The 18,468-nt window shown below is 48.3% G+C and overlaps 1 protein-coding gene across 1 annotated transcript; it reads right to left on the bottom strand.

Moving 5' to 3' along the window:
• Nucleotides 1-633: 633 nt before the first annotated feature.
• LOC139010173 (ATP-dependent RNA helicase DDX24-like) lies at nt 634-18,120 on the bottom strand. The gene is made up of 9 exons (XM_070414319.1): nt 18,037-18,120; nt 15,845-16,564; nt 11,583-12,071; nt 10,241-10,394; nt 9,453-9,968; nt 6,489-6,564; nt 4,431-4,619; nt 2,605-2,734; nt 634-1,170 (listed from the first exon to the last, which is right to left on the bottom strand). Exons 2-9 carry the CDS (start codon nt 16,557-16,559, stop codon nt 896-898), a joined length of 2,544 nt encoding a protein of 847 aa, XP_070270420.1. The 5' UTR covers nt 16,560-16,564; nt 18,037-18,120; the 3' UTR covers nt 634-895.
• Nucleotides 18,121-18,468: the final 348 nt, after the last annotated feature.

Raw genomic sequence — 18,468 nt, 5'->3', positions numbered from 1 at the left:
CAAAGGTGATGTGAGTGGCAAGCACTGTGCAGAGGCCAGGCCTGGGTACTCGGGGGCCCACAGCAGGAGCACTTCACCCTTTTGGGGGCTCAGGGATCTAGAGACAGGAAGCAGGGCTCAAGGATGGGGAAGGCAATCAGGCCAAGGGAAAAGCATATGCAAAGGCTCAGGACAAAAGAAGGGACGCATGGAATCATGGGAAGCAGCCAGTTCTGTCACAAAGGGGCTGGAGAGAGAGATGAGGAGAGAAACTGGCTAGGGCAGGTCTGAGTGCTCACACACTGGTCAGCGTACTAGTCTTGGCTTCCCCACAAGTGATCTGATGTTCAGGAAGCCTGTGTTGTCCTGGAGCCCAAGGACGGCGACCTCTTCCTACCTACACCTGGGCTGGCTCAGACCAAACTACAGTGGTGAGCAAAGCGAGTGGTAGGGCCCGAGCTAAGGGTTCTGCTGTGGGGAAAAGCGGGAACACGTGCTGAGGACCCAGACAGAAATGATTTCACATAGATCTGCAGAGCACTGGCCTCCTGCTCCATCCACACTGCCCAGTGGGGAGAGACACCCCCATGTGCATCCTACAGCCGAGGACTAGGACAGAACCCCCCATATTCTGGCTAAAAATACAGGATGACATGCTGGTTCTGTTGTTTTTAATTAAGGAAATCAAGTTGAACATACAAGCCTGTAAACACTGAAATACAGAAACATGTAAGCTGCTGCACAGAATTCTTACTTTAAAACAACACAATCTGAATGAGGTCCCTCCCGCTACGGGGCGGTGTGGGAGAGAGATTTCTGTAACCGGCTGACAGTGGAGTGAAAGGAAAGGTGTAAGTGTCCCACATAACCAGAGAGCACGGACCATGTGTGGTCACAGCAGGCTGCCTCAGGGCAGTTAATTTGCACTTGTGCTTGGCTGGGGCTCCTGCTGCTGCTGCTCTTTTGTTTTGGGCTTTGGCTTTCTCTTCTTCTGTTTGGAGAGGCAGCTCAAAGCGGACTCACCGTTCCTCGGAGCAGGCCTGAGCACGGGCGGCTGGCCAGACTGAGTGGGATACTTGGTTTTCAGGTCATCTTTAAACAGCGGTTGCGAGAGTAAATGGCGCAGCTCCTTCTTCAGGATCTTCATCTGCTTCTGTCTCCGTCGCTCTTCATGCTGGTCAGCTTTTCCTCCTTGAAACACAGTATGAAAAAGATCACATTTACCTGAAGACTTTCCCCTGATGGGGATGTCGTGAGGAGAAATGTTTTCTGGAGAGGCAGGCTCAGAAGTTCTCTGCAGAGGCTGGTGTTGTCTGACTTCTAACAGTTTAGGAGGGCCACTCAGGGCCACTCTGTCCTTTACCTGTCACAAAAACCCTCTAAGACAGAAATTATCTTAATTTTACAGTCCAGGAAATTCAGAGGTCACTTGCTGAAAGTCACAGAGCTAGCTGTCAAACAGATTAGAACCCAAATCTCCAGACGTGTTATCAGTTTTCTTTCTACACCCCCTACCCACTTGCAGCCCGGGGTTTGACAACTCAAAGCTACATACAAACCCCTCAGGAGACAGGACACGTCTATGCAGCCCAGCTCCCCTGCGTCTCCCCCGCAGCACTGTGACTACCCTGCAGGGGCGGGCACAGCCCAAGGGCTCACACCGGCCTGTCCTCGGGAAGGGAAGCAGAACCTCATGTATCTATAGCCCAGGCCCCAAGCCCGAGCTACCAGGAGGACTAGTTCACTGTCATCAAGCCCAGTGGTTTGGTTCCTGCTTCTATGCTGAGCACACAGTAGTATGTCTGCCTCTGACCCTTAGTTTTGGCACTGAGATGCCAACACCCCAGCTGAGCTACTCACTTGTGGGCTGGAAAGAGCAATGGGCCTAACTCGGTGTTGTTGGTTCCAGATATGGTTCTGCCACTCCCGAGACTCGGGAACTTTCTAGAGCAGGGACCACACAGACACATCTCTGAATCCTGAGCCTCGGGCCCAGGTTCGGAGTTAGGGGCTCAGGAAACACCTGGTGGTGGGGCTGTTTTCCTGCACAAATGACTTCTCTTCTGTTCCCTAGTTCCCTATTTACAGGGTAACTATCCTGCGGTTTATGTCAGGAGACCATGCAGATCAGGTGAGCTGATGACCAAGTGCTTCGTTAGCTTGGAAGACAGGCAGAGTAGTAATGACAATAACTCGAAATGTATCAAATACTTTCTACTTGCCAGTCACTGTTGTAAGCACTCTAAATCCGTAAGTCAAGCCATCTTCCCAACAACCCCATGAGGTAGGTACTTTATAACCCGGATTTTATAAATGAGGACACCCAGGCACAGGGAGATTAAGATACCTGACCTGGTAACATCCAGTTAAGGGAATGGGGCAGCACTCAAACATGGGCAGTCTGGCCACATGTGGGTAGTAATGGAAGGCCCCAGACAAAGAAGACAGAGGCAAGCAAGGCCGAGGGCTTTAGGCTCATCCGGGACAAGGGCCCGTCACAAAGAAGGAAAAGGCATCTTGCTGACAGTGACAGGACCCGTGGTAGTGGGGAGGTTCCAACAAAGCAAAGTTGAAGGGAAAACAAGCTGAACTCGCCCTTGCTCAAGGTCCGTCCAGCCCACTTACCCTTGTACATTTCCTCGTCCAGCTCAATCTCAAGGGCAGCAGCAGCCTGCTCAATCCAGGAGTTGTGCAGACAAGCCTGGAAGTTCCGATACTCGGCTTTCTCAACCTGCCGAGCTAACTGGACTCGCTCCTGGGGGAAAGGAACAGAAAGTGCTCATCTGACAAAGGGTTCAGGCCTCTGGGAAGCAAAGTCTGTTTAAGTTTGTTTAAAAATGCTCTTGAGCCCAGCTGGCATGGCTCAGTGGTTGAGCGTCGACCTATGAACCAGGTGGTCACGTTCAATTCCCGGTCAGGGCACATGCCCAGGATGCGGGCTCAATCCCGTGTGGGATGTGCAGGGGTAGCTGATCAATGATTCTCTCTCATCATTGATGTTTCTAGCTCTCTTTTCCTCTCCCTTCCTCTCTGAAATCAATAAAAATATATATATTTTTTAAATGCTCTTGCAATCAGTGGTTCCCAATGAAAAGGCAGAGGGCACGCGTGACATGTGGCACACACAGGACATCACAAGGGCCGGCATCCGAACGACCCTGAACTGCCCCCCTTGGAGCCTCCTCAGGCGGACTGCCAGCTACAGGCGTCCAAAGGACACCCTTCCCCAGGCACCACAGCTGCTTCCACGGCTGAGCTGAGACCCTGAAACACCCCAACAGCCCCGAGTTAGGGCCCAGCTCTCAACCGCAGCAATAGCAAACTCACAGAACTGCCTTCCCTCTCTTTCAAGCTGTCCTTTGAGAAAAGCATTTCAAGTCTCCCTCTCATGGGTGTTGTGGTCAGACTGCAGTGACAGCGGAAGACGGAGAGATCTTGCGTGTGAGGGAAAGGAGTCACGAAAAGTCAGGGCAGCTCATATTCCCCCTTACTCAAGGTTATCCTCTGCGCCTCCACCTTCCATCTGCATCTCCACCTTCAACCTGCGTCTCCATCGTTCCATCTGCGCCTCCCATCAGACTTCCCCACATGGCTAACATGCCGTTTGAGCCAAAGGAGCCAACTGCTCTGCTCCCTCAGTTCCTGGAATTTCATCTCTTCACATCTCTATCTTTAGGAGGCTTGGAGAAAACCTCATCTCCTACCAATTCAACCACGTGCCCACTGGTACCACAGTGCTCCATCTGTCCTGAATTTTAGCACTTGGTCGGCCTCACAAGCCAGTGGACCTCCACAGAGAATGCACCCGCTTTGCTATTTGATGCACTCTGGCCCAGAGTAAGCAGTACCCACTCAGGGAATGCCTGCTAAGTTAAAATAAAACCCCAAATGTGGGAATTACTGGCATCTGTTTCAGGACTGTGACGAAGCCTGAGTGTCTGCCTCAGCAAGCCACGGACCTCCCTTCCCTGCAGCCACCCCAGGATGTCCAGGCAGCAGGACTCACTGCGTCCAGAGGAGGTAGTGGAGGTTTCAGAGACAGACAGTGAAGGTTCATTTGTGGCCACTCAGTCTTTCGCCCTTATGCCAGGCACAGTGCCTCATTCCTTTTTTTTTTTTTTAAAGAGAGAGTGAAAGAAAGAGGCAAAGACAGAAACATCAATGTGAGAGGAACACATCAATTGGTTGCCTCCTGCAAGAGCCCTGACTGGGGCCAGGGCCGGGGAGGAGCCTGCAACCGAGGTACATGCCATTGACCAGGATCAAACCCGGGACCCTTCAGTCCGCAGCTCTATCCACTGAGCCAAACTGGCTAGAGCCTCGTTCCATTTTTTTTAATGAATCCCTTTGTTTAGCTCTTGGAAGAACCATTACTTAGTTTCCAAGGGTTATACTTCCAAGGTGAGGGAGCATCACCCTCCCCTCACTAGCGCTGGCTTTTCACTTTTTACCTTGACTGCGTCCATGTACTTTGTCTCCACAGGGAACAATGGGATGTCCTCATCTTTCTTGAGGGTTTTGTAAATCTTCTTAAAATTGATCACATCCTCAGGCCCAATCAGCATCAGGCTGAGGCCTTCGTTGGTGGCACGAGCAGTTCGACCACTTCGGTGGACATAAATTTCCGAGGTGCGAGGGACCTGCCAAGGGAGGAACTGGGAGGTCACCATGTGGCCAGCACCAAGCACTGCTCCTCCCCTCAGGACCAGCAGCCCAATGCTGGAGCCTCCTCCCTCTCAGCCAGGCAGCACCGTGGACTGATCCAGCCCTTCCCAGCCCCACATTCAAACTGTCCCCAGGTTTACTACCCGTTCACTGTGCAGGCTCTGCCCTCCCATGCCCTGCCCTGGTTCAGGCCCTCAGACTATCAAGTGGAAAATGGCAATCACTCTTCACTTTCCTTTCCCAACATTCCTGCCTCTTCTCACTCAGCTAACTGCCCACTTCCCTGTGTTCTTTCCTACTTCCTTTCCTACCTCTACATGCTCACATCCTTTCTACCTTTACATGCCAAGCATCTTTTAGAAAGTACTTCAACCTCCCAAACTAGAAGCTACCTCTCCCTCCCATTATATTATCTATATATACATACATACATATGAGTATGTGTATATATATGTAAAACAGCATATCGGGACAACGCTCCAACCAACTGGGCCGCCCAGCCAGGGCTCTCTCCCATTATATTTTGAAACTTTCTAATATCCTCTGCCTTAAATTATGGCTGCAGTCACTTCATCTCTAGTGGATCTGCTACTTCTTAGGGGCTAGAACTGTATAATGTTCACCGGATATCTTTTACAAAGACCGACCCAGCCTCTTCCCCAAAAAGAAGATTTGCTGAATTGAACTGGCTCCCTAAATTTGTTTTTTAAAGCGTGAAGGACTAAAAAGGAGAAATGATGCCAGAATAGCTATCTTTTATTGAGCGCTTTCCCTGTGCTGGGTGCTTCATCAGCATTAGCTCATTTAATTTTAGTAATAACTCTATGGGGTAAGGAGCATTTAGTCCCAGTTTACAAACAATGACAGTGAAACCAGAGATGCTAAGTAACATGCCCCAAAGTAACCAATTATGAGGCAGCCAACACACATCAAACCGTGATATTCACTAGGGGTATACACAAATATTAACATCAGTATCAAGAGCTGCTAAAATTTAAGTGCTTATGCTGTGCTACATAGTCTTATAAGCTCTTCACATGTAATAACTTATTTTACCTTAAGAACTTAAGAATTAGATACTATAATAACTGCCACTTAACAAATGTAAAAACTGCGTACAAAGAGACTAAACACCTTGCTCAAGCTGGGATTTAAGTTCAAGCAGGTCTTAACTTACACACTTTTCTACTTCTCTACACCAGCGGTTCTCAACCTGTGGGTCGCCAACCTGTGGGTCGCGACCCCTTTGGGGGTTGAACGATCCTTTCACAGGGGTCGCCTAAGACCATCAGAAAACACATATATAATTACATATTGTTTTTGTGACTAATCACTATGCTTTCATTATGTTCAATTTGTAACAATGAAAATACATCCTGCATATCAGATATTAACATTACGATTCATAACAGTAGCAAAATTACAGTTATGAAGTAGCAACGAAAATAATTTTATGGTTGGAGGTCACCACCACATGAGGAATGTATTAAAGGGTCGTGGCATTAGGAAGGTTGAGAACCACTGCTCTACACCAAAGTAACCACTCTATATGCTAAACTGATTATCCCCACGTCGTGGAAGAAACTAAGACTTTAATCTCATGTAGCTTGCCCAAGTAAAAGAGAGGGGCTCTTCGTATCAGACAAAGACAAGAAGTTTGAGAATAAAGCTCACCACAGTGTTCCCACAGTGGCAACAGCTGTTGTTCACTAGGTGCCAGTGGTATTCTCTGTGGCATGAGGCCTTGGGACCAACAATTCCTCCTCCCTCTCCTTCTCTCCCAACCTTTGCTTTAAAAACTCCCCATTTGATACTGGGAACTACAAGTTCCCTGATGCCCCTACCTGGTAATGGATGACATGCTGGACTTTAGGAATATCCAGGCCCCGAGCTGCTACATCTGTTGCCAGGAGAACACAACTGTGGTAGAAAAAGGAAACTCATTAATAATACCTAATAGCTATCACTAATCAAATCTAAACACTATAAACCCTTACAAACACCCTATGAGATATTATGTACGTATCTCCTTTTCACAGATTCAGGAACTTAGGCTCAGAGAGATGAACTTCCCGAGGTACATACATGGCCGTAATCAACAAGCCACACTCTGCAATACCGAAGACCACCTCAAGTGACTTCCGTGAAGCCACACATATTCCAGGTTGGTGACCTCATCCCCTATCACCCTCCCGCCTACCTCCCTCCAGTCACATAGATGTCCTTGCTCTTCCTCAAACATGCCAAACATGTTTACTGTCAAGCCTTTGCACTTGCTATACCTAAGGTCCTAAAAGGTCTTCCTCAGATACTCACATTTCCTTACTTCTGCTCTGCTCAAACCTCACCTTATCAGAGAAGCCTCCCTGGCCACACACTCACACAGTCTGCACAACTCCCCACACAACTTGACTGTTTAGCACTTAGTACCACCTGACAAACCATATACTTACTTTTCTTCTTTTATTTATATACTTACTTTTCAACTTATTATTTCCTTCCACTGTAAACTCCAGGAGACTGCATTGTTCACTTTGCTATTACCAGCCCCTAGAACAGCACCTGGTTCATAGTAAGCACTTGATAATATGTGTGGAGTGATGTTTCTTAATATCTGTACAGTTCGAGGAAAGTCAAAAACACTTGAGGTCTTAAAAACAAGATTTTGGGCCCTTCAGGGTCCAAACTCCCTGTATCTCTGAGGTAGGGATGGGGAATATGATGCAAATTAAAGGCTGTCAAACATTAAACCATTGCCCTAAGTCAGTGATGGCAAACCTTTTGAGCTCGGCGTGTCAGCATTTTGAAAAACCCTACCTTAACTCTGGTGCCGTGTCACATATAGAAATTTTTTGATATTTGCAACCATAGTAAAACAAAGACTTATATTTTTGATATTTATTTTATATATTTAAATGCCATTTAACAAAGAAAAATCAACCAAAAAAAATGAGTTCGCGTGTCACCTCTGACACGTATGTCATAGGTTCGCCATCACTGCTCTAAGTCAAGGTCAACAAACTCTTTCTATAAAAGGCCAGGTAAGTAAATTATTTTTGGTTTTGTGGATGATAGTCTCTGTTGAAACTACTCAACTCTGCTGTTATGGTGCAAAAGCAGGCACAGAGAAACATAAATAAGCCTTGCTGTGTTCCAATAAAAAGTTACTAATAAAAACAGGCAGCCCTGGCCAGTGTGGCTCCGTGGTTGAGTAATGATCTATGAACCAGGAGGACACCAGTTCAATTCCTGGTCAGGGCACATGCCTGGGTTGTGGGCTTGATCCCCAGTAGGGGGCATGTAGGAGGCAGCCAATCAATGATTCTCTCTCATCAATGTTTCTCTCTCTCTCTCTCTCTCTCCCTCTCCCTTCCTCTCTGAAATCAATAAAAATATATATATTTTTTAAAAAGCAATGAAAACATATTTTAAAAAGTTAAAATAAAAACTGGCAGTGGCCGAAACCGGTTTGGCTCGGTGGATAGAGCGTCGGCCTGCGGACTGAGGGGTCCCGGGTTCGATTCCGGTCAAGGGCATGTGCCTGGGTTGCGGGCACATCCCCAGTAGGAGATGTGCAGGAGGCAGCTGATCGATGTTTCTCTCTCATCGATGTTTCTGACTCTCTGTCTCTCTCCCTTCCTCTCTGTAAAAAATCAATAAAATATATTTAAAAAAAAAAAAACTGGCAGTGAGCCCTGACTGGATAGCTCAGTTGGTTAGAGCATTGTCCCCATATGCCAAGGTTGCGAGTTCAATACCCAGTCAGGTCACATAAAAGAATCAAGCAATGAATACATAAATGAATGCATGAAAATGTGAAACAAGAAATTGGTATTTCTCTAAGAAAATCAATTAAAAAAACAAAACAAAAAAGCAGGCAGTAAGCCAGATTTGGCCTGTGGGCCAGTTTGCCAACTCCTGATCCAGTAAAGCAGTAACTCTACCTACCAACATTCAAAGGGAGTTAAACCAGACACTTGTTCTAGAAACTAATCACCCTGTAACCTGACAAAAAACACTGTGGGCAAATGCCAATTCAGAGTCAGCCTCAACCAGCCCAGGCCCTCAGCTTGATATCTCACCCTGATGCCTGAGCATCCGTCTGGCCCTGAAGCAGATGGTCAATGACAACATAGCACGTAAGGCACGGCATGAGCTCTGGGGGCTGACAGGCTGGTTGGAGGCCCAGCTCTGTCAGGCTGAGAAACCTCGGGCAAGCTAACTAGCTTTTCTAGACCTTACTGTTTCTCACCTATAAATGAGAATAACGGTAAAAAATGATAGTAAAGCTAACATTTAGCAAGTATATACTACATGCCCGGCATTGTTCTAAACACTTTATATGCACAAATCTACTTAATCTTAACAGCCCTCTGAGGTGGCTTCTATTACTACACTAATTATGAGAAAACTGAAACAGAACTTGACCAGCTAGAAGGGTACAGCCAGGATTTGATCTCAGGCCATCTGTTCCAATCTGTTCTCTTACCATCAGTCTATTCTGCTTCTTCTCAAGAATGTTAGAAGTGAACGAATGTAGTAATGTATCTAAAATGCATCATAGTACTTACTCTATTCTTATGGTAGGTACTACTGTCACCACTGTTCATTATTAAGGAAGTTTCTGTTGGGCATTACCAGCAACCAAATGTACTAGACAGGGTAAGCCTGCCTCATACTGTTGAAAACAAGAGCACTTTATACTGATAAGGCCCCATAACAGAAGGTAGCTTCCCACCATCTCCCCACCATCCTGCAACCTTGATCCAATGGCTAGAGGCCGGGCTCTGGGGACAGGCCTGACTTACTCTTCCAGGCGAGCAAACTGCTCCAGGTTTCTGAGCCTCTGCTTCTGGTGCATGCAGGCGTGGAGGGTCAGCGGCATGATGTCTAAGACTTTGAGGAGTCCAGAGAGGCGTTTGATGCAGGAGATACTGTTGGCAAACACTAAGGTGCGGCCTGGATACTGCATCAGGAAGTAGTACAGATATAAGTCTTTCTCATCATTCTCACAATGGATCTTGGTCTCGGTCAGTGTCTCCACTGTGGCCTCATTTCTTGTGAGGTCAATGACCTTGGGCTTGCCCCTCATGCCAATCTTCTGCATGAGGATGTCCAGTTTGGCAGTTTTGTCAATTTTCTTGGTATGTTTCTTGTGAAGGACTCGAGCAGGAGCTTGATGTACCAGGGTCAGTGTGGCAGAAAAAACAAGTGTCTGTCTCTTTGGGTTGTATTGGGAGTCACTGAGCATCTCTAGCAGCTGTGAGAGCTCAGCAAAGTGGCCTTTCTCAACCATCCGGTCAGCCTCATCAATCACCAGGCACCTGCAGATCCAGACAGCCCCACATTCGCTGGTTAATAGCGGGTAAGAGGAATCGTCTAGAACATCCTACTACCACCCCACCCTCAAAAAACACACACACATACCCCGCGAGGGCCTCAACAAATCTCCCTCATGCATGTTTGGTTTTCTGAAGGCCAAGGTTTAGCTGGTACCACATCAGGACACTTGTGACAGAGAGAAGGCACTGCACACACTACCAGGTCACTGCAGGCCCACTTCAGAACAGGGGGTGAGGGAGCTCCTGTCTCTCACCTGAGCTGCCGAAGGTTGCTCAAATGAGGGTGCTTTTCTTTAACGAGCTCCCACAGTCGGCCCGGAGTGGCGATCACAATCTCAGGCTGGCGGTTCAGCATTCTCTGCTGTTTCTGCGTGGACATTCCACCAACCAAAATAGCCGTTTTAATTCCTATGGTACACAAACATAAGGGACAGCGTTATTCAGTCTAGTTGCTTTTCTTCCACAGCTGACACAGGCACCCCAGATTAGCAGAGGCAGTTACCAGCACAGCTCCTCTCTGCAGGGGGTGCTGAAAGAGCTGGCAGGGCCTGACTGCTGGTGCCACTCCTAGAGGCCTTTCCAAGTCTGGGATCTGGGCCTTGCCTACTTCCCCAACCTCCTTTCTTTCTACTCCCTTCTCTCCAACCACAACAGCTCCAGAAAAACTGAGCAATGCTGTACCACAACTGGGAATAATATTACCTGTGGCTGTGACACACCTCCCCTGGGAAGCCTGCCCATGCCCCTCAATTAGAATTCATCTGAATCTCCGCCAGTGCCTGGTATTCTCTCCTCCCTCGTGGAGGACTTCTCAAGGTATCCAGTGTGAAAGAAACACACAGAAGCATGCAGTCAAAGCGCTCGGCAAAGTACCTCACACGCAGTGAGAGTTGGTAAGTAACTGTTGCTTTTACTATAAAATACACACTCCCACTGTGCACACCCCACCCCCACCCAAAAGGAATTCCATGAGAGAATTAAGTTCTAATGCCCTAAGGCAGAGATCGGCAAAGTTTTCCCTAAAGTGGCAATCATAAACATTTTTGGCTTCGTGGGCTAAATGATCTGTCACAACTACTGCCCAGCCAGTATTGCTCAGAGATTGAGCATTGACCCATGAACCAAGAGGTCATGGGTTCGATTTCCGGCCAGGGGACATGCCCAGGTTGTGGGCTCAATCCCCAGTACGGGGCGTGCAGGAGGCAGGTGATCTATGTTTCTCTCTCATCAATGTTTCTATCCCTCTCCCTTCTCTCTCTATAAAAATCAATAAAAACGTTTTTTAAAAAAACAACTACTACTAACTCTATTTCACTCTGCCTTGGTGGGCTGCACTTTATTTACAAAATCAGGTAGTTAGTCAAATCCTGCCCTAAGTATCCACTATATCCAACAAATTAATTTCCTGTGCATCTAGAATGGCATTAACTATGTCTTTCTTAGGACAACTGAGAAAGTAGCATTCAATTTTCTGCAGAGCGTAATTCTCTGGCAGACGAGAAGTTTCCCTAGAGGGCAATAGCCACAGCTCGCTCACCTCTGCTACGCCAGCACCTAGGACCCTCTCAGGAAATACTACATGGAACTAAACCTCACCTGTGAACCTGGCCACAGCATCGATGTGCTGTTTGACCTGGACAGCTAGCTCTCGAGTGGGAGTCAGAACCAGCCCAAGTAGAGGACGCTTTGGATGTGATTTACAGGTGACGGATTTGACATCAAACTCCTGCTGTAGCGTTCCAGTCTGTTCTTCATCAAGCTTTTCCTCTCTGTCCTCATCCTGTTTGGGGATGGACTTCTCCCTGATTAGGGAAGAAGGTCCTTCACCAGCATCATCATCCCAGAAGGGCAGCACCTGGTCTGAGATGGCAGCTCCAGTCTCACTGGGCAGTGCTTCACCCTCTATCCCCATCTCATCACACACGGATCCAGACTCAGTTCCAGCCTTGCTTGGTGACCCAGTCTCAGCTCCAGTCTCACCAGGTGGCGCTGCTGTGTTACTCAGAGCTGGGGTAGGCTTCTTCACCTGCCACTGCAGCACTGAATGAATCATTGGAATGGCAAAGGCCAGCGTTTTCCCACTGCCTTAGAAGTAAAGCAAACAGACAAAACAAGCAAAAACAGTGTGAATCAACAGATGCACATATTTTTGTCTGAGGTTCTTTCTTTACACAGAATAAGGAACCCTTGAAATAGCAAAGTACCACCCAGACCAACCCAAAAACCCCCCACCGTACATAGGCTCCCCTACAGCACTGCACCTATAATTAGGAGCCTGAGGAAAATCTGGCAAACTGACATTGCAATACGTCACCAATGATGAACTAAGGACAAATGTCCAAGCAATGAAACCCTAAAGAGATGGGCAAGCCGAAACCGGTTTGGCTCAGTGGATAGAGCGTCAGCCTGCGGACTAAAGGGTCCCGGGTTCGATTCCGGTCAAGGGCATGTACCTGGGTTGTGGGCACATCCCCAGTGGGGGACGTGCAGGAGGCAGCTGATCGATGTTTCTCTCTCATCGATGTTTCTGGCTCTCTATCTCTCTCCCTTCCTCTCTGTAAAAAATCAATAAAATATATTAAAAAAAAAAAAGAGATGGGCAAGTTGTATGTGTGTTTTGTTGTTGTTGTTGTTATTGTTAAGGAAAAACACATTGGGGGGGGGGGGGGGGGGAGAAATGGACATCTGTAATAGTTCTTTCCCAAAACCTTTCTTTGGTGAGGAAGGAGGAAGTAAGAAAAATAAAATCTTAGTTTCTGAGAAAATTTTAAATTGGCATACTCTTGTCTATGCTTAGACAAGAATGAATGGCCTCTGAATGTATATGGAGTCGCAATTCCTATCATGTGGGTGGTCAAAACAACCAAAACAAAACACCTGGAGTTGAGAACTTAAAGTAGCTCCAAAGTCATAAAGCCCAAGCAGAAACAAGTAAATGAGCTCTGGATGAAGAAACCTTTATCATAGCCTCAAGAACTCTCCCAAATAATTTTCAGAGGAAAACGAACAGCTCTCAGTATTAAAAATGCACAAAGAACGAGGTGCTATAGCAGAAACAAGAAGAATAAAAGAGCAAAAAACAGATCCACAAAACTTCAAAGAAAAACAGCACTTTCCAACAGAAACAATGAAAGCTAGAAGACAGTGTAACAATATTTGTATTTGAAGATCTGAAAAAATAACTGAGAATCTACAACTCTACACTCAGCAAAAATTTCTTTCAAAGCAAATACAAGATAAGGACTTTTTTAGGCATACAGAAGTTGAAACAATTTATCATCAGTAGAGCTGAACTAAAAAAAACATTAAAAGAAGTCTTTCATGCAGAAGAAAATCTGGATCAACAAAAGGAATGATGAGCACCAGAAATGGTAACATGAATCAATATAAAAGATGCCTTTTTTCTTATTTAAACTTCTCTTAAAAATAATTGACCATCTAAAGCAAAAATAACATAAATGTATTTGGGGATTCCTAACGCATTGTAAAGTATAAAATGAAAAGCACAAAGAAGAGGAAAAATGGAAATATAAGAGACTGCCTGGGGATGAAAAGGAGGGAGGCCAGGGAAGGAGATTACAAAGGGGTCCAAAGCATCTTGTGGGGTGGTGGGTATATTCATTATCTACATAGGCAGCAGTTGTCCACTGCCCCAAGCTTTTTGAATCTTGGACCTGCAGATTCACAACATGCCATGCGATGGCCTGACAGGAGCTGAGGTATAACTGCCAAAGTCAGGCTTTAGCCACAGTGGCTCACAGAACCTTGCCTACCTGCCTTCCAGAAACCCATTGCCACGCCTCTGCACATACCAAAGCAGTGTTGCCAAATGCGTAACAGCACAAAGATCCAGTCTAGAATCCAGGCACCCCAGATTTCAATTGTGCAGGTTTAGGGACTCCGTCTATCCTCTGTGATGCCAAGTTTCCACATCAATAAGATGGGAACAATGGAACTTACCTCAGGGTGGTTGTGAGAGCTTCACCCAGGGCAAGACACATTTTAAATGCTAAGTAAATGTTCCAACTCATTATTACCTTCATTCCCCTTTCTTGAGGTCTCCTCGCTCTTCCATCTACTACATGACTGTTCTACAGGAACTCATCCCAGGTTTCCTGACCACTTTCAGAAGGCACTAAGTGTCTACATGGTCTAGTCCTATCTGTACCACAGAGTACTCACTAAGGCTACTGAGCACTTAAAATGTGGTTACTCTAAATTGAGATGTGCTGCAAGTTCAAAATACACACAGATTTTTAAAAGTTAGTATAAAAAGGAATGCAAAGTAGCTCATTAACAATTCTATATATATTACATACTGACATGTTTTTTTATAAAATTGGTTAAATATATTGTTAAAATTAATTTCACCTCTTCTTTTTTACATTTTTAACATGGCTCCTTGGAAACTTGAAATTATATATGTGGCTCATATTTTATTTACGTGTGTGTGTGTGTGTGTGTGTAATAAAAAAAAAAAGGGTGATATGCTAATTAGACCAGATGTCCTTCCGGACAAACTTCAGGATGAAGCCGGGGCTTCGGGGCCAAGGCAAGCCACCACAGTGGCAAGGGCTGAACCCCTTGCATGAATTTCATGCATCGGGCCTAGAGGCAACTGAGAAGCATGGATTCTGAGGCAACAAATATTTGCTAAGCAGCCTATAGAATACTAGGCCCGGCAAAGAAGTGAGGACACAAAGGTGTCTCTAACACTGATGCTCCCAGCTAGAGAACACCAAGGAAGGAAAGAAACACACCCATAAAGCAGACAGTCTGGCTGCAACAGAGGGGACACAGAAGACAGAGCCAAGTATCCCAGATCCAATACTTACTGCTCATGAGCCCTTGGAAAGAAAGCCCTGCTTCATCCTCTCTGAACCTGTATTCTCATATATACTAGAGGCCCGATGCACAAAATTTGTGCAAGGGGCATATATACAGGAGGCCCAATGCACGAATTTTGTGCAAGGGGCTCGGGGGCCCCGGGCCACCGCGGCTTTGTCCAGAAGGTCTTCCAGAAGGATGTCCGGTCTAATTAGCATATTATGCTTTTATTATTATAGGTGTGTGTGTGTATGTGTGTAGAGGGTGTCCCCCAAAAAATGTATTCACACTTTAATAGCTGATAGTTCAATTTTGAAGAGCGCGCGCGCGCGCACACACACACACACACACACACACACACAACCAATGGTCTAATTGGACTAACAGTTCCAGGAAGTATAAGCTCCTCCCCCCACGCAGTTTAGTCCACCCAGGGAAAGTCAACCTGTCATTGCTTCACAAAGTCGTAAGTGACTTGGGGAATGCGGGAACTTTAAACAATCCCTAGTCCCAACAGGCAGCTCATGCCAAATCTGCCTACAAAATCCACCTAATAAACATAAACCACACTCAGAACCACCAACTCCCAAAGCAGCACTTTTTATCTTTGGACAATTGAGAACTGGACACTCCTTCCTTACACGGATGAAGATCCACCTCTCCAGAGGGCTGATCCTAGCCCTGCTCTACTCCTCTGAGCCACTTAGAAAAGGCTCAGGAACAGGAAAAAACTACCATTTGCACATCACTTACAATGACTTCAATTTTGCTTTACTGTGGCATTTACATTTCACCCACACACAAAAGAAATAGGCTGCTGTTATCCTCATTTTATAATGGGCATACACTGCTCAGGAGATCAGGCGACTTGCTTAGGCTACTGATCAGGAACAGGCAGAGTACAACTCCGAGCTGGCGGACTTCTAAACACCTTCACTAACAGTGCTTTCATGGTTCTGTTCCCAACACCCCCTCTCTCCCGGTCACCCAGCCTTGGCAGCCAACGGCTCCGTCCAGATGAGGTGCCCTACCTGTCTCAGCCGCCCCGAGGATGTCCAGTTTGTCGCGGATGGCAGGAGCCAAGGTCAGAGCTTGGATTGGCGTGGGCGCAGAGAAGCCGAGAGCGCTGAGTGCGCGGAGAACTGGCCTGGGTACAAACAGATCCTTCCAAGCGGACACATCTGCCTTCTGGTCACGCACTTCAGGCAGCCATGTCTTGGCTTTTTTGGGCACCTGTGGAGTAGCTCCCTGGGAAGGCTCCGATTTTCTTTTCTCTTTCTTTTTCTTCTTTTTTGGAACAGTCAGGGCCGGGCTTCCTGGTGCCATCTCCCCTCCCTGTGGATCAGGACGGACTGCGCCATCTCCCTGAGGCTCTGGCTCTGCCTCTTTGACCTCACACTCTGTCTGAGCACTGGTTCCTTCAGGTTCCGCATCTTTGCTCTTCTTCAACTTCATCTTCTTCTTTGCAGAGCTACACTCTCCTTCCTCCTCGCCTTCTGGGACAGCGTGGGCCTTTCTCTTCTTGGGCTCCCCCTTTGAGAAGAGACTGGAGGAATTCTTGGCAGGGGAGACCAGCCGGTAATCCGTCAGTTCCTCAAAGCATACCAGGTCATCCATCTGTCCATCTGCAAACATGTTTGGGTCAATCTTCACCTGCTTCCACTTTCCCACAACCTTGATTCCCTTCCTCTGAAACTTGCCATGGCTTGGTGACTTTGGCCTTGAGTTTGTGTCCTTCAACTTCATGGTGGCTGAAAGGGAGAGAGGAACGTTCCATTACATTGGCAGCTGAGAAGCATGGCTTCTGAGGCAACGAACATTTTCTAAGCAGCCGACAGAATGTCAGGCCCTGCGAAGAAGTGAGGACGCAGAGGTGTCTCCAGCACAGACGCTCCCAGCCAGAGGACCCCACGGAAGGAAGGAAATGCACCCACGAAGCAGGCAGCCTGGCTGCGACGGAGGGGGAGCCAAGTGCTCCAGACCCAACACTTACTGCTCCTGAGCCCTGGAAAGAAAGCCCTGCTCAATCCTCTCCCAACCTGTGCTCTCACCTTTTTACAAGGAAGAAGGGCCTAATCATGTTCAAGTCACAAAATGGAGGACGAAGCCAGCCACACTCAAGCCATTTTGAAGGCAGAATAAAATGGTGGGTTTTTTTAGGGGGGGAAGGAGGGGGGGATAGCTGAAGAGGCCGGCTTCAATACAAGTGCAGGGCTTTGCCCTGGCTGGTTTGGCTCAGTGGATAGAGCATCGGCTGCGGACTGAAGGGTCCCGGGTTCCATTCCGGTCGGGGGCACATGCCCGGGTTGCGGGCTGGATCCCCAGTAGGGGGCGTGCAGGAGGCAGCCAATCAATGATTCTCTCTCATCACTGATGCTTCTCTCTCTCTTTCCCTCTCCCTTCCTCTCTGAAATCAATAAAAATACATTTTTTAAAAAGTGTACAGCTTTCTTCCTTTTCAAGTCTTGCCCCGAGCGGGCAAATAAATGCCGTTCCCCGTGCTGGCCTTGGCCCAATGCCCCAAAGCATCCAGGCTTCTCCCCACCTGTGAGGTGGTTTAAGAACCATTAAACACGTACCGTCTGAGCGGAACTCGCTCCACGCTTTCCCTTTCCAGAAAGGCTAAGAAAAACACCCTGTCGACAAGACAAACGCGAGCCCCGGTGCCAAGCCGGACCACCACCGGCAGCTGAGTCCGGGCTGGACGTACGGGTGGCCTTCGGGGGCCTCCGTTTCCTCGTCAGGAAAACAGGGGTGCTGTGGCTATTCGTTCTACTGGGTCCTCAAACCCCCAACACAAAACGGTGACGCACGTCAAAAACCGCCCGGCATGGCGCCTCCGAGGGGCGCGCACCTGCCGCAGGACGGCCCGCCCGCCCACCGACGCTGCCCTCCAGGCCCACGAACACGGAGCCCCAGGACCCCAGGCGTGGGCGACGCTCACGCTCACACACGGGCGCGCAGACCGCGGCCGGCCGAGCAGGCGGGGCCCCTCCGCGCGGCGCCGGCCCCCTCATCCGCGCTCGCGCCTCGTCTCACGCACGAACCGCGGCACGAAGCGGAGACGCCGAGGCCGCCGGGCCCTGACGCCCACAGAGGGGCACCGACGAGACCCGCAGGCTGCTTGGCGGCCGCCCCCTCTGCACCCAAGAATCGCCACCCGGAGAGACCCTCGAGGGGCGCCCGGGAGCGCACCCCCAGCTCCTCTCCCGCCCGCACGCACCGTGTGGACACGCCGCGCGGCTCCCTCAGACGCCACCGGCCCTCCGCCTCAGAAGACGCCGCGGGAAGCTGTGGTGCCGTCCGCAGTTCCGGGGCGGGGCTTACACTCACGCACGTGGGACCTCTGCGGCAGGAAGTCCCGCCCCCATGGAGGACGCCGCCGTTTGATTCGCTGCCGCACGTGCAGTGTGAGAGTGGAGAGCGTGGATTAATGCAGCAGCAGCTTGTCCTGTGTATTCTACTACTACCGAGGATCGGGGGCCACCACCAGCATTCCCAACCAGTGAAAGATTAGCAAATTGATTATATCGGCTCCCTCCCTTCCAGGGAGGGTTCCAGATTTGCTTTGGTTTATGTGGACATTGCTTCAGTGACAGATTAGCAAATTGATTATATTGCCTCCCTCCCTTCCAGGGAGGGTTCCAGATTTGCT

This window comes from Myotis yumanensis, unplaced genomic scaffold, assembly GCF_028538775.1.
Source record: "Myotis yumanensis isolate MYYU_CA2020_CCGP unplaced genomic scaffold, mMyoYum1.0.hap1 SCAF_1, whole genome shotgun sequence".
In the NCBI taxonomy this organism is placed as follows: domain Eukaryota; kingdom Metazoa; phylum Chordata; class Mammalia; order Chiroptera; family Vespertilionidae; genus Myotis; species Myotis yumanensis.
Note: the sequence above shows the minus strand (reverse complement) of the source record. Positions and strands in the feature narration are given on the sequence as shown.